The 13,031-nt window shown below is 35.1% G+C and overlaps 2 protein-coding genes across 2 annotated transcripts; one reads left to right on the top strand and one right to left on the bottom strand.

Moving 5' to 3' along the window:
- Nucleotides 1-307: 307 nt before the first annotated feature.
- LOC134257803 (uncharacterized) lies at nucleotides 308-1,668 on the bottom strand. The gene is made up of 4 exons (XM_062740404.1): nucleotides 1,376-1,668; nucleotides 1,072-1,221; nucleotides 821-928; nucleotides 308-534 (listed from the first exon to the last, which is right to left on the bottom strand). Exons 1-4 carry the CDS (start codon nucleotides 1,431-1,433, stop codon nucleotides 344-346), a joined length of 507 nt encoding a protein of 168 aa, XP_062596388.1. The 5' UTR covers nucleotides 1,434-1,668; the 3' UTR covers nucleotides 308-343.
- Nucleotides 1,669-7,283: 5,615 nt separating this feature from the next.
- Nucleotides 7,284-9,595, top strand: LOC134257802 (uncharacterized). The gene is made up of 2 exons (XM_062740403.1): nucleotides 7,284-8,794; nucleotides 9,583-9,595. Exons 1-2 carry the CDS (start codon nucleotides 7,284-7,286, stop codon nucleotides 9,593-9,595), a joined length of 1,524 nt encoding a protein of 507 aa, XP_062596387.1.
- The last annotated feature ends 3,436 nt before the right edge of the window (nucleotides 9,596-13,031 follow it).

Here is a 13,031-nt window from a genome sequence, read left to right as displayed (position 1 = left end):
TCAAACATCTCTTTGATGTCAACTTCAGAGTATTTGTGTGTGCAATCAGAATCTGTTTTAACAAAACAAGTTATAATGACTAGTTAAGTAAATTAACGAGTTCCATTTTTATTGAAAATTTAGCTCTCGGTGATATCAAAAAGCCTGGACTTTAATTTATCGTGGGGAATAATTGTGTATAAAATTGAAAATTCGAAAGTTTTTAAGCTGTTGATTTTAGTAAAATCTTGCGATTTCAAATTGTCCAAAAATTCTTCTGATTCACACAACATTATATTAATGGCGAACTTATCATCTGTTTTTAATGGAGATTGAAAGCATTGGACTAAGCTTACACTAACTTTTATAGGTTACCCGAAACAATACTCCATTCACAACAACAAACATATTCAGATATCCTTATCGCGTTTTCTTTAACTGTACATGAGTAAAGACTTACCTCTTTGGAAGCATCCACAAACGCTTTACTAGTACAATTTATCAGATTAGGCATATCCCATACACCTCGAGTGTCACAATATCTCGTAGCTATTCCTTAAAAATTGGGGGGAAAATTCTGTGTGTACATTCCGCTTAAGATCACCTAGAATTCTCTGGGATCTATCATTTCCAACAAAATTAGTCATGTATTGAGAATCATATTTTTTTGTTATCGTTGAATATTACAAAGTGATACACTATAAAAACTGTTGTACCATTCAAAAATAGTGAGAAAAAACAGTGCATTGTTTGTTTGTGTGTACGAACAGTTCTATATGTTTTTACATTAATGGATCTGTGTGCAAGTAATTAGCTAACATTTTCAAATTTGAATTAATACCGATCTGATTTTCTGGACAGGATTCGTTTGCAGTTGTTCCTGTAAATATTGGTTTCCATGTTATGTTAGAAAAAATCTCGCTTTGACATTCAATTTGTTTTCTGGGACCTAAATGGAAAAACATTTTAGATTAGAGAAGTGGTTTTAAAAATAAAAATAAAATTTCAAGTATTTTCAACAAAGAAATTTAGTAAATTGCCATTTTTATAGATTATTGAATGTTTGCTGCTAGATGAAAATTATTGACTCACTTGGTTTCCTTACATTTACATTGATGGAAGCATTTTCTGTTTCAGGATAATGGGAATGTGAGCACAAGTAACTTCCAGAATCATTACTTTCTGCTGATATTTTCATCAATGTGGTGGATAGATTAGTAGTTTGTATATAAAAGTCTGAATCTAAAAACATTATATAGCTATGACGAACTCATTGCATTATATATCATTTTTGATCTGGACATTCGTTCATTTTATTCTTTGAAGAATCTTAAACCTCAGACGACTGATTTTGTAAGTAAGGACTTGCATAATTAACTCAATTTTTTAGTCTTGCCTGTTTCGATATTTTTCCCGTCTTTCTGCCAGATTAGACCTCCGCCTACAGAATACATTGATTCCGGATTCGTGATTGTACATTGTAGACTTATACTTTGGCCACTTTGAAGTGAAAAATCATGTCGTGGTGTAATTTGCAGCTGAAGTCTGGGAACAACTTAAAATAAAATAGGAAATTAAATTAAGCACCCCAACTGAGATATGGGGATAGCGAAAAGTATTCAAGCTCATAATTCATTTTAAAATTTGTTTATCGGGAATGGAAAACCACACATTTCCTAATAAAGTGCCACGGAGGAGTAAGCATATCCTGTGGGCCGGTCACACCCTCCGTACGTCCTTTTATAATGATTGCCTAAACGGAGAAATCAATGGAAATTCCCGTTAAAAAACTCAGTCAGCATTTGACCTAATTGCAAGTGTAATTGCTTAATAGGGAATTTTATCGACAATAGAGTTTTGTGGCAACGCACTTTGAAAAAATTACGCACTTTGAAAAAAATTTTCAAAGTGCGTAAAATTTTTCAAAGTGCATTAAATTTTGGACACACTCAACGCACTTTGAAAAAATTTTTCAAAGTGCGTTAAAAATGCACATAATAATTTTTTACCATGGAGGCATTTAACGCACTTTGAAAAAAAGATATGAATGAAAATAAAAATTCTAGACTTAGATTTAAGTAATAGAGGAAATCAAATTGTAATAATTATATCTTTTGAAAAACTTTTTTTAAATTTACATGAACTCACTTAACCTCATTGAGAACAAGGAGAAGACGAGTAGAAGGTCTCTCATCCCAACTCTTTTTTTTTTTCTTAAACATTGTACATAGCCGTCGGTAGCAAATTGAAAGTTGACCCCACAGGTAAGCCCCAATTTTTAATGCATACATGTTTATATTATGTATATCTTTGCAAAATATTTATGAGCCTACATGTAAGCCCCCTTTCCGGTACTGTTGCCTATGCTACACCAAAATATATGTGTTCACATAACTGGTATGACGTTGAAAACTTTCAATAAATTTAAGTTTACATAAAATGCATGCATACTTGAAAAAAATTTAGTACAGTAAAGCATTTAAGCGAGAAAGAATTTTCTAAGTATGGAAAAATCAAAATCGCTCACTTTCATATCCTGATGTGACCTCTTCACAGAAGAATTATCAAACAGGTTCAAATATTTACCATACCTAAGATTTGCAGGAATATTGACAAATCCATACACAGTTTTTCAAAGTGTGTTAATATGGTCCATATTAACGCACTTTGAAAAGAAATTTTATTTTTTCAAAGTGCGTTGACTTGGTCCCAAAATTTAACGCACTTTGAAAAATTTTTTCAAAGTGCGTAATTTTTCAAAGTGCGTTGTAACAGAGCTTGTTAAATTAAGACGTCAATCAAGAATGATGATATCCTTGTTTTATTATTTACTATATTGCTACAAAGATACGGGATGTTGAAAGTGAAAAGTTGGATTCATCACAATTATCAGAAATGGTTTGTAATAATTGTTTTGTTTCGGTAATAATAATTGTCTTCTTGTCGTAAAGTATCAAAATGTCCTACTCTGTGTTGTACGTATATAATTTGATGTCACTGGGATATATCGAGTCGACATTGGAAACAGTATGAATATATTGAGATAACGAACAGTATTCAAGCTCAAGACTCCATTGAAAAAAAGCAAAATAGGAGTAGAGCAAAGACTGGCCTCCAACACATATGAGGTTGAATCAGGTGTCATGGAGGAGAGAGCATACCTTGCCGACCTGTCACACCCACCGTGTCCTCCTTGTCATGATTGAGAAATAACAGAAAAATCATTGGATAATTCATTTTGTAAAAAATGGCATAACGATAAGTATGAAAATTGTCAGTCAGCATTTTACTTAATGACACTTTTTTCTACTTATTTTTCGGGGGATCAGACATCATATTTTACATAACTTACAATCAAACGTATGAGTCTGATCCCTTCTTGTGTGTTAAATTGTTTACATTTATACGGTCATTTTTAAATAAATAACAAAATTTATCTTTATGAAAAATATGTGGATATCGAACAGTATTCAAGATCAAAAGTCCAGAAAACAATACAAAAAAAAACTTCCACAACATCAGAGATGGGATCAGGTACAATGGAGGAGTGAGCATACCCTGCCGACAGGTATTCATTGAAAATGAATTTCAAACTCGAATTTCAATCCAATGTCTTCCCCCAGTCCGCGTCGAATTGTACCCGCCCATTTCATTTTCTATCATTAATGTTTTGATTGTAACAGATAGAAATGACGTAAGCTGCATATTTCCAATCTTGCGAGTTTATGTTCTGTGGTCTTATCCAAATGTGAAACAGATGTGTCAGACTTTGTGGGATCTTTTATTTCAAGGTCAAAAGGATATATTTCGACACCGTAATGGAAAATCCCACTGTTAATTGACAATACGTCGTCGATATATCTAAATGTCGAGTTGAAGGCCTTAACAAGTGTTTTCTTCTTTTCACGCATAAAAATTTGCACAAATTCTATTTGAAAACCAGGCCTAAACATATAGATATTGTTAATAAAATTTCAAGCATCTTTTTAAAGCAAATTCAGAATATATAATGATGTAAAGCAACTAACCTGCGATGTAAAAAGCCAAAACAAACCCGCTTCTACTATAATAATTATAGTAGTTGTTACTAACAACTGCACCTTAGTTGTAGTGTTATTTAATATAAGATCAATCTGTCGGATGTTCTTAAGATATAATCTTCCTTCCCTTCACAGAATTCTAAATCATATATATTTCAACAATTAGCATTTTGTATTGTAAACTGTGAAACAGTTCCTACATGATCAGGGAAAGCGCTTTAATGTATCGGTAATATATATATACATATATATATATATATATATATATATATATATATATATATATATATATATATATATATATATATATATATATATATATATATATATATATATATATATATAGAAAGCACAAAGAAATTCACTTTTACATGGATACCCACTTCCGCCCCAGCCATATATATATATATCTATATATATATATATATATATATTTAAGGAATAACTGTCTTATTTTTATATAGAATTCATGAAGTGATCAATGGATTGGCTTGTGTGATAATTTATGCATAAAATTATTACACAAGCCAATCCATTGATCATCATCATGAATTCAAAAAATAAGACAGTTATTCCTTATATTTACATGCTTTGATTCCGCCTGCTTCTCTCTAGGTGTTGTCCCGGCCTGCACGTGGTTTTTTTTTGGAACCGCGCCAAAACATTCATGAGGAAATCAATTACATTTACAATTGGTAATTTTATCTCGGACAATGACATTGGAAATGTAAATATTTAAGGAATAACTGTCTTATTTTTCAATTTCATGATGTGATCAATCGATTGGGTTGCGTGATAATTTGCATAAACGGGTTTATGCATAAAATTATCTCGCAAGCCAATCGATTGACCATCGTCATGAAATTGAAAAATCTGACAATTTATTTCCTTATATCTACATGCTTTGATTCCGCCAATCCACGTGCTCCAAGCCTGCTTCTGTCTAGCTGTTTGTTCCAAACCTGCACGTGTTTTTTTTTTGGAACCGCGCCAATACATTGATGGGGAAATAAAGTACATTTACAATTTGTAATTTTATCTCGGACAAAGACATTGGAAATGTAAATATATGTATATATATATATATATATATATATATATATATATATATATATATATATATATATATAATTTAGAAAGCACAAAGAAATTCACTTTTACATGGATACCCACTTCCGCCCCAGCCCGGGGTTGAACTCTCGACCTTCGGAATCTGTCTCCTAGCATTGCAGGAACAGCGCGCTAGACCGCTCGGCTATCTAGGCAAGTTAAAAAACTTGCTTTCGATGCCGATGGAATTCTCGCGGCGCTGTCCTACACTACACGGTAATTGAGAATAGAAGTGAGATACAGTTATTTGGACATTAGTTTCAACAGAGAATTGTTACCAATACATGTTGTAATGAAATTAATTTTAATTTATAAAGCACATTTTACAACAACTCTTAAACTAACATAACTGCCCTAAGTGAAGAAATATTAATATAGAAAGTACAAAGAAATTCACTTTTACATGGATACCCACTTCCGCCCCAGCCCGGGGTTGAACTCTCGACCTTCGGAATCTGTCTCCTAGCAGTGCAGGAATATATATATATATATATATATATATATATATATATATATATATATATATATATATATATATATATATATATATATATATATATATATATAAAGCACTAAAAATGGTCAAGGACACGAACAATAAAAATTGTCAATTTTTTGGGACGCCCTGTCCCTTCCTCAGGACAAAGAAAAAAGTTAACAAGAGGCCCAGGGGCCACATTGCTCACCTGAGCAATTGGCTAGGAAAAAGTACATATCAGATCAGAACTTAAAGTTTACAAAGGGGGGAGGGGGCTTGAATTTATATATATTCCTATGTTAAACTTTGATCGGCCATTTGGGCCCACCCTACCCCCGGGGTTCATGATTTGAACAAAGTTGAATCTACACTACCTGGAGATGATTTCACAGGAGCTTCATCTTTCCTGGCCCAGTGGTTCTTGAGAAATTGATTTTTTAAAAATGCCTTTATTTTTTCTCTAATTCATAATTATCTCCCCTTGGAAAACGGCGTGGTCCTTCATTTGAACAAACTTGAATCCTCTTTACCCAAGGAAACTTTGTAGCAAGTTTGGTTGAAATTGGCTCGGTGGAAGATGAAAATGTGAAAAGTTTACGACGATGACGACAACGACGACAGACAACGGACAAATTTTGATCAGAAAAGCTTACTTGAGCCTTTGGCTCAGGTGAGCTGAAAAGTCATTAGAACAAAGGAAAAAGAGAAACAAAAACAACTAACACTACTACTAGACTACTAAACACTATATATTTACAAACATAGTTACATGTTGAATTGGAAATATTCAAGAACACTATTAAAGAAAGAAATCCGGACCGCTATGAAATACGTCCGGTCTATCGGGTATACTCGGGTGAAGTGCGACTTACATAATTGAACCAATTAATTATGCTAATTAATTAAGACAATCAGTAAATCGTACATGGAGAATGGAGTGAATGGAGAATTGGTAGGTTCTTTTGAAGGATACCGCTAAGGTTCTTAAGGACGGGATGGTATGTGGTTACCAGAGGGACCCTGCCGCTATTTTCTTTCTCCTTGTAGCGTAACAGGTTTTGCCTGTCATGTCCCGCCATCTCATCAATAGCTGTTTGTACGGTGCGGGCATTGTAGCCTCTTTTGCATAAGTGGGACTTGAGAAGACCACTTTGCTCCTGATATAAGGCAGGGACGAACAGATGCGTCGAATTCTGGTGGCTAGACCCTTAGGCACTCCCTTAAAAGTGTGTGGGGGATGACAGCTAGTGGGCATAAGATATAGGTGGGAGTCTGTGGGTTTGGTGTGGAGACTGAATTCGATTTCACCATCAATCAGGGTAGATGTAGTATCTAGGAATACGTCTTTCGATTTAGATTCGTCTACTGTAAATTTGATTGACTGATGAAAGGTGTTGGCAAAAGTAATGAATGCCTCGAGGCTCTCGCGACATTCCACCCATTTCATCTCTATATCCTCAATGAAACGCAACCAGCTATGGGGCCTAAATGGTGCTTGAAGTAACAAGTTGCGTTCCAGTCTGCCCATGAAGACATTGGCATAAGACGGTGCCATTTTCGTACCCATAGCAGTGCCATTAACTTGCAGGTAATGTTCTCCATTAAACATAAAGTTGTTGAACTTGAGAACATGTTCAAGGAGCTTAGCAAGGGACTCGGTAGAAGGAACTTCAAATATGTCTATTAAAGATAATTCAACATTCAAACTTCTAAAGAAAGAACACCAAAAATCTATAAAAACTGAACACCGGGTCTCCAATGTACAGACCTATTTAGAGTGTGACATTATACCGAAAGGCTTTCAGATAAATGTTACACCTAACATAGGGCCAATCTCCAAACGCTTCCAGGAACGCTGGGACGTTATTACAAGGAGATGTTCTAAACAATTGATGTCACTCTGTCTTTCTTGGGATATCCACAAGTTAGGACAATTGAAGAGTGAGATCAAGTCCTTAGAATCATCCCTCAACGATATCATGTCCCAGGCCGATCTTGACGAAGCCCATAATATTATAGACACCTATAATATGGCCCTAACAAACAAAGTCAACAAGACTCAAAAAAAGAAATTTCTCCGCGACAGTGTTCCACAGTCTAGGAACAACTGGTCAGAGGTCAGAGTTAACAAAACACGTAAACCCCGCTCGAGACGCTTCAAACGCATTAAGACAATCGCGAGGGACGGACCCATACAAACTCCTGACGTCTGCCCAGTGCTCAGTACATCTAGTGCTCCTCTCTCCGAATCGGAGACCTCACTTCTCTCAAAGGGGCTAAATTTCTGCCCCACGCTACATGAGGTCGACGAAAAACAAGTCAGAGAGGACACCCGAGCATTCTTCCGGAGACTTCGTTTGAAGGAGCACTTCTCTAGAAAAGACTTCGCAAATTCATACGACTCTTCCAAGCCAGATTTACACGACCTAGAGGAACACAAACTCTATAAGCCCAAGAGTGCACCGGGCAAGTGCGGCGCGCTTGAGTCGTATATTGACGCCGTTGAATCAGACATAGAAAAGCTCCTTTCAATGCCAGACAAAACTCCCGACAATTTGAGTAAGGAGGAGAGATCTGCCTTACAATCATTTAAAAATCGGGATGACATTGTAATTAAGAAAGCAGACAAAGGCTCTACAGTTGTAGTAATGGATACAGAGACTTACATGGCGGAGGCCCAAAGACAACTCTCAGACGAACGTTTCTATAAGAAACTGGACTCTGACCCTACTAAAGAATTCTCCACCACCATTACCAAAACTCTTGACGATATGTTTGAGAAAAATGAGATTGGTATCAACGTCTATGAGACCTTAAATCCTATTGACTGTAGAACAGGACAATTCTATCTGCTTCCTAAAATACAAAAAGAAGGCATGCCAGGTCCACCCATAGTCAGCGCAATAGGACACCCCACGGAGAAAATTTCTGAATTCATTGATTTACATCTCCGTCCACACGTAGAAAGTTTGCCATCCTATCTTAAGGACACTACGGACTACATTAACAAGACGCCCTCTACTGGCCTCCCAGATCATACTCTCCTCGTGACTATGGACGTCACATCTTTGTACACAAATATTCCGCACGATGAGGGTATCGACGCCTGTAGAGAAGTCTGGGATAGTAGATCCATACAAGTTCCTTCTACCGAGTCCCTTGCTAAGCTCCTTGAACATGTTCTCAAGTTCAACAACTTCATGTTTAATGGAGAACATTACCTGCAAGTTAATGGCACTGCTATGGGTACGAAAATGGCACCGTCTTATGCCAATGTCTTCATGGGCAGACTGGAACGCAACTTGTTACTTCAAGCACAATTTAGGCCCGATAGCTGGTTGCGTTTCATTGACGATATAGAGATGAAGTGGGTGGAAACTCGCGAGAGCCTCGAGGCATTCATTACGTTTGCCAACACCTTTCATCAGTCAATCAAATTTACAGTAGACGAATCTAAATCGAAAGACGTATTCCTAGATACTACATCTACCCTGATTGATGGTGAAATCGAATTCAGTCTCCACACCAAACCCACAGACTCCCACCTATATCTTATGCCCACTAGCTGTCACCCCCCACACACTTTTAAGGGGGTGCCTAAGGGTCTAGCCACCAGAAATCTGTTCGTCCCCTGCCTTATATCAGGAGCAAAGTGGTCTTCTCAAGTCCCACTTATGCAAATGAGGCTACAATGCCCGCACCGTACAAACAGCTATTGATGAGATGGCGGGACATCGCAGTACAGTTAAGGTGCGCAATGGAAATATCGACTAAATTTTGCATTTGAAAAGGTATTCGTAATCGGGATGGCGATTATTTTTAATACATAATTCATATCGGATAATTGTTATTATGATTAATAACTACATATCGAGGACGATTATATTTTATATTTAGACTAGTCACGTGATGCGGCAGTCACGCGATTTTAGCACATTGACTTGAAGTATTGATGTTACATATAAATATCACTAGAGCAAGGGCATAACCAAGTTGAAATACCAAGTTTAGCATACAAATATTTTCAACACGCATTGTAGTTTCTAAAAAGTGCTGCGATCCTGTCTAAATTCTGTAATCTCATTGTTAAAATTATACTTGTATGACCGAATTCTATATTTTTTGCTGGTCAGCGGCATGAAATATTGATATAATTAAATTGTTTTTAAGATTTCATCAGGATCGCAGCACTTTTCAGATACCTTAATAGTTCTATAGTTGAAATGTAAAAGCTTACTTTGATCCATAGAGTGTATGCCCTTGCACTAGATCGATTTATTAAGACCCCCAACATTACCCTCCGATGTACTTGCATACAAATATACGGCAGTGTCAACTAAATACGTAATGTACAGAAAATATATTAATAAAGTAGTGAAAAAGACATTAAATTCAAGTTATTGGCCCATAGAATATCTGTAAATAATATTTTATTTAATTAGAGAAAATATAATTTTTGAGAAAATATCACTTGATTTGTCTCTCACTGCATACAAACTACGTCACGTTGTAAGAAATGACGTCATATTGACAAGTGTATTGCGATCAGTGACTTGTTTATAACTTGTTATGTGGGATTTAACTAACGACAAAACAACACGCTGTAGTACGTTTTTATGTAGTTTGTTATTTCTTACTTGTTAAATTCGCAGATAAACTCATTTTGTGGTATTTTAAAGAAATGTTGTATGACGTATATTGTGTATGATGTCATAGTCAAGTTTTCCCGTACAAATTAGGCTCCGCCTCCTTTTTGTAACCTTAACTGTGCTGCGATGACAGGCAAAACCTATTACGCTACAAGGAGAAAGAAAATAGCGGCAGGGTCCCTCTGGTAACCACATACCATCCCATCCTTAAGAACCTTAGCGGTATCCTTCAAAAGAACCTACAAATTCTCCATTCAAACAAACGAATGGCAGAGGTCTTTAAGGAACCCCCATTGGCTGCATACAGACGCTCAAGGAACCTAAAGGACAGGGTAGTAAACCAGACTGGACAACCCATTACCTAACGGGGGCTTTAAAACTTGCTTTGACAGAAGATGTCTTCTTTGTAAGCACAGCACTGACATGGACAGTTTTAACAGCCCTGTTACAGGCAGCAGCTACAAAATACTAGGGAATTTGTCCTGTCATACTGACAACTGCATTTATCTCATCAGATGCAAAGTTTGCTCCAAACAGTATATTGGTGAAACAGGAGATCTCTGCAGGAGAGTCAATAACCACCGTTCGACCATTAGGACCAAAAAACTCAATGAACCTGTTGGGGAACATTTCAACCTTGAGGGTCACAAATGGGAAGACATGACAGTAGTGGTGAGTGACCATAACCCAAGATGGACAGACGCTCAGAGAAAAAGCAAGGAAAAGTTCTGGATGCACAGACTGAAGTCATTCAGCCCTACTGGCATTAACAAACTGAACGACTTCACCAGAATGAACGTAAACTAGACCCAATTCCTGAAGATACTAAACAGGATTATTCTCTCAATTTTGTGTTAACTCTACAGTTTATTTGCGTCACCAACTCTCGAACAACCCACATAACTATGAATTGTTTACGCCTTTGTTAATTATTTTTTCCCGATAATAAGTCCTAAAATATTTAGAAATTTATAATAGATCATAATTCATAATTTAAAATATCCCTGCTGTATCATTTGTCTTTGATTCTTCTTTATCAAGTACAGTTACGCCATATTGAGAGAATGAAACAATGTACGATTTACTGATTGTCGTAATTAATTAGCATAATTAATTCGTTCAATTATGTAAGTCGCACTTCACCCGAGTATACCCGATAGACCGGACGTATTTCATAGCGGTCCGAATCTATTTCTTTAATTATAGTGTTCTTAAAAATTTCTTAAAAGTCCTATAATATTTCAAAATTTATAATAGATCATGATTCATATTTTAAAATATCTCTGCTGTATTATTTTTCTTTGATTATTCTTTATCAAGTATAGTTAGGCCATATTGAGAGAATGAAACAATGTACGATTTACTGATTGTCGTAATTTAATTAGCATAATTGATTCGTTCAATTATGTAAATTGCACTTCACCCGAGCATACCCGATAGACCGGACGTAGCAGTCCGGATTTCTTTCTTTACTTATACTGTTCTTAAAAATTTCCAATTCAACTTGTAACTAAGTTTGTAAATAAATAGTGATTAGTAGTTAAGTAGTAGTGCTAATTGTTTTTGTTTTTCTTTTTCCTTTGTTCTTATGACGTTTTAACTTTTTTCTTTGTCCTGAGGTACGGACAGGGCGTCCCGAAAATTTGTCAATTTTTATTGTTCGTGTCGTTGGTCATTTTAGTGCTTTATATAAATTTCCATCCGTGATCTTGTATCTACTTGGTAGATCCGACATTTAGGATAATTATACAGTGTTGTTGGTTTTTTAGTGCTTTATATATATATATATATATATATATATATATATATATATATATATATATATATATATATATATATATATAAAGCACAAATTACAACAACTCTTAAACTAATATAACTGCCCTAAGTGAAGGAATATTAATATAGAAAGCACAGAGAAATTCACTTTTACATGGATACTCACTTCCACTTTATTCCGGGGTTGAACTCTCGACCTACGGAATCTGTCTCTTAGCAGTACGAGAACAGCGCGTTAGACCACTCGGCTATCTAGGCAAGTTAAAAAACTTGCTTTCGATGCCGATGGAATTCTCACAACGCTGCCCTACACTACACGGTCATTGAGAATGGAAGTGATATATATATATATATATATATATATATATATATATATATATATATATATATATATATATATATATATATATATATATATATATATATATAAATACCTTCAACTATATCCTTCACTTAGGGCAGTTATATTAGTTTAAGAGTTGTTGTAATTTGTGCTTTTATATATATATATATATATATATATATATATATATATATATATATATATATATATATATATATATATATATATATATATAACATCAAACGATATAACATTGAACATGAAAACTTAATGATACTGACCGCCCACACTATCTATCTTTACGAAATCAAAGCAGTAGCCAAAGTAGCTTTTTTTAAAATATTGAGAGCGGAACTCAAAAATTAAACGAAAGTTCCCCTTTAAATCAGAAACCACAATCCAGGAGCATTGCATTGATCTGAAAATAAAAACACAATTTAGTATTTAGATACATGTAGGGCTTTAATCATTTTTTTTTCTTTTTTTAATTTTGTTTTTAAAATGTATGTACCTTGAATGTGCAGATGGGAACCCCGGAGATGTAATGAATTTCGAAGTTGACTCTGCGATTAGTTGTTCAGTTGAGTTACAGGTGTCATCTAAATCAAAGAAACAAAGTATTTGAGCGTAGAAGGTTATCAAAGGAAGAAATT

The sequence above is a fragment of the Saccostrea cucullata genome, unplaced genomic scaffold (genome assembly GCF_032062105.1).
Source record: "Saccostrea cucullata isolate Sc308-1 unplaced genomic scaffold, CSIRO_AGI_Scuc_v1 ctg16033, whole genome shotgun sequence".
Taxonomy (NCBI): domain Eukaryota; kingdom Metazoa; phylum Mollusca; class Bivalvia; order Ostreida; family Ostreidae; genus Saccostrea; species Saccostrea cuccullata.
This window is presented reverse-complemented; position numbering and strand designations above follow the sequence as displayed.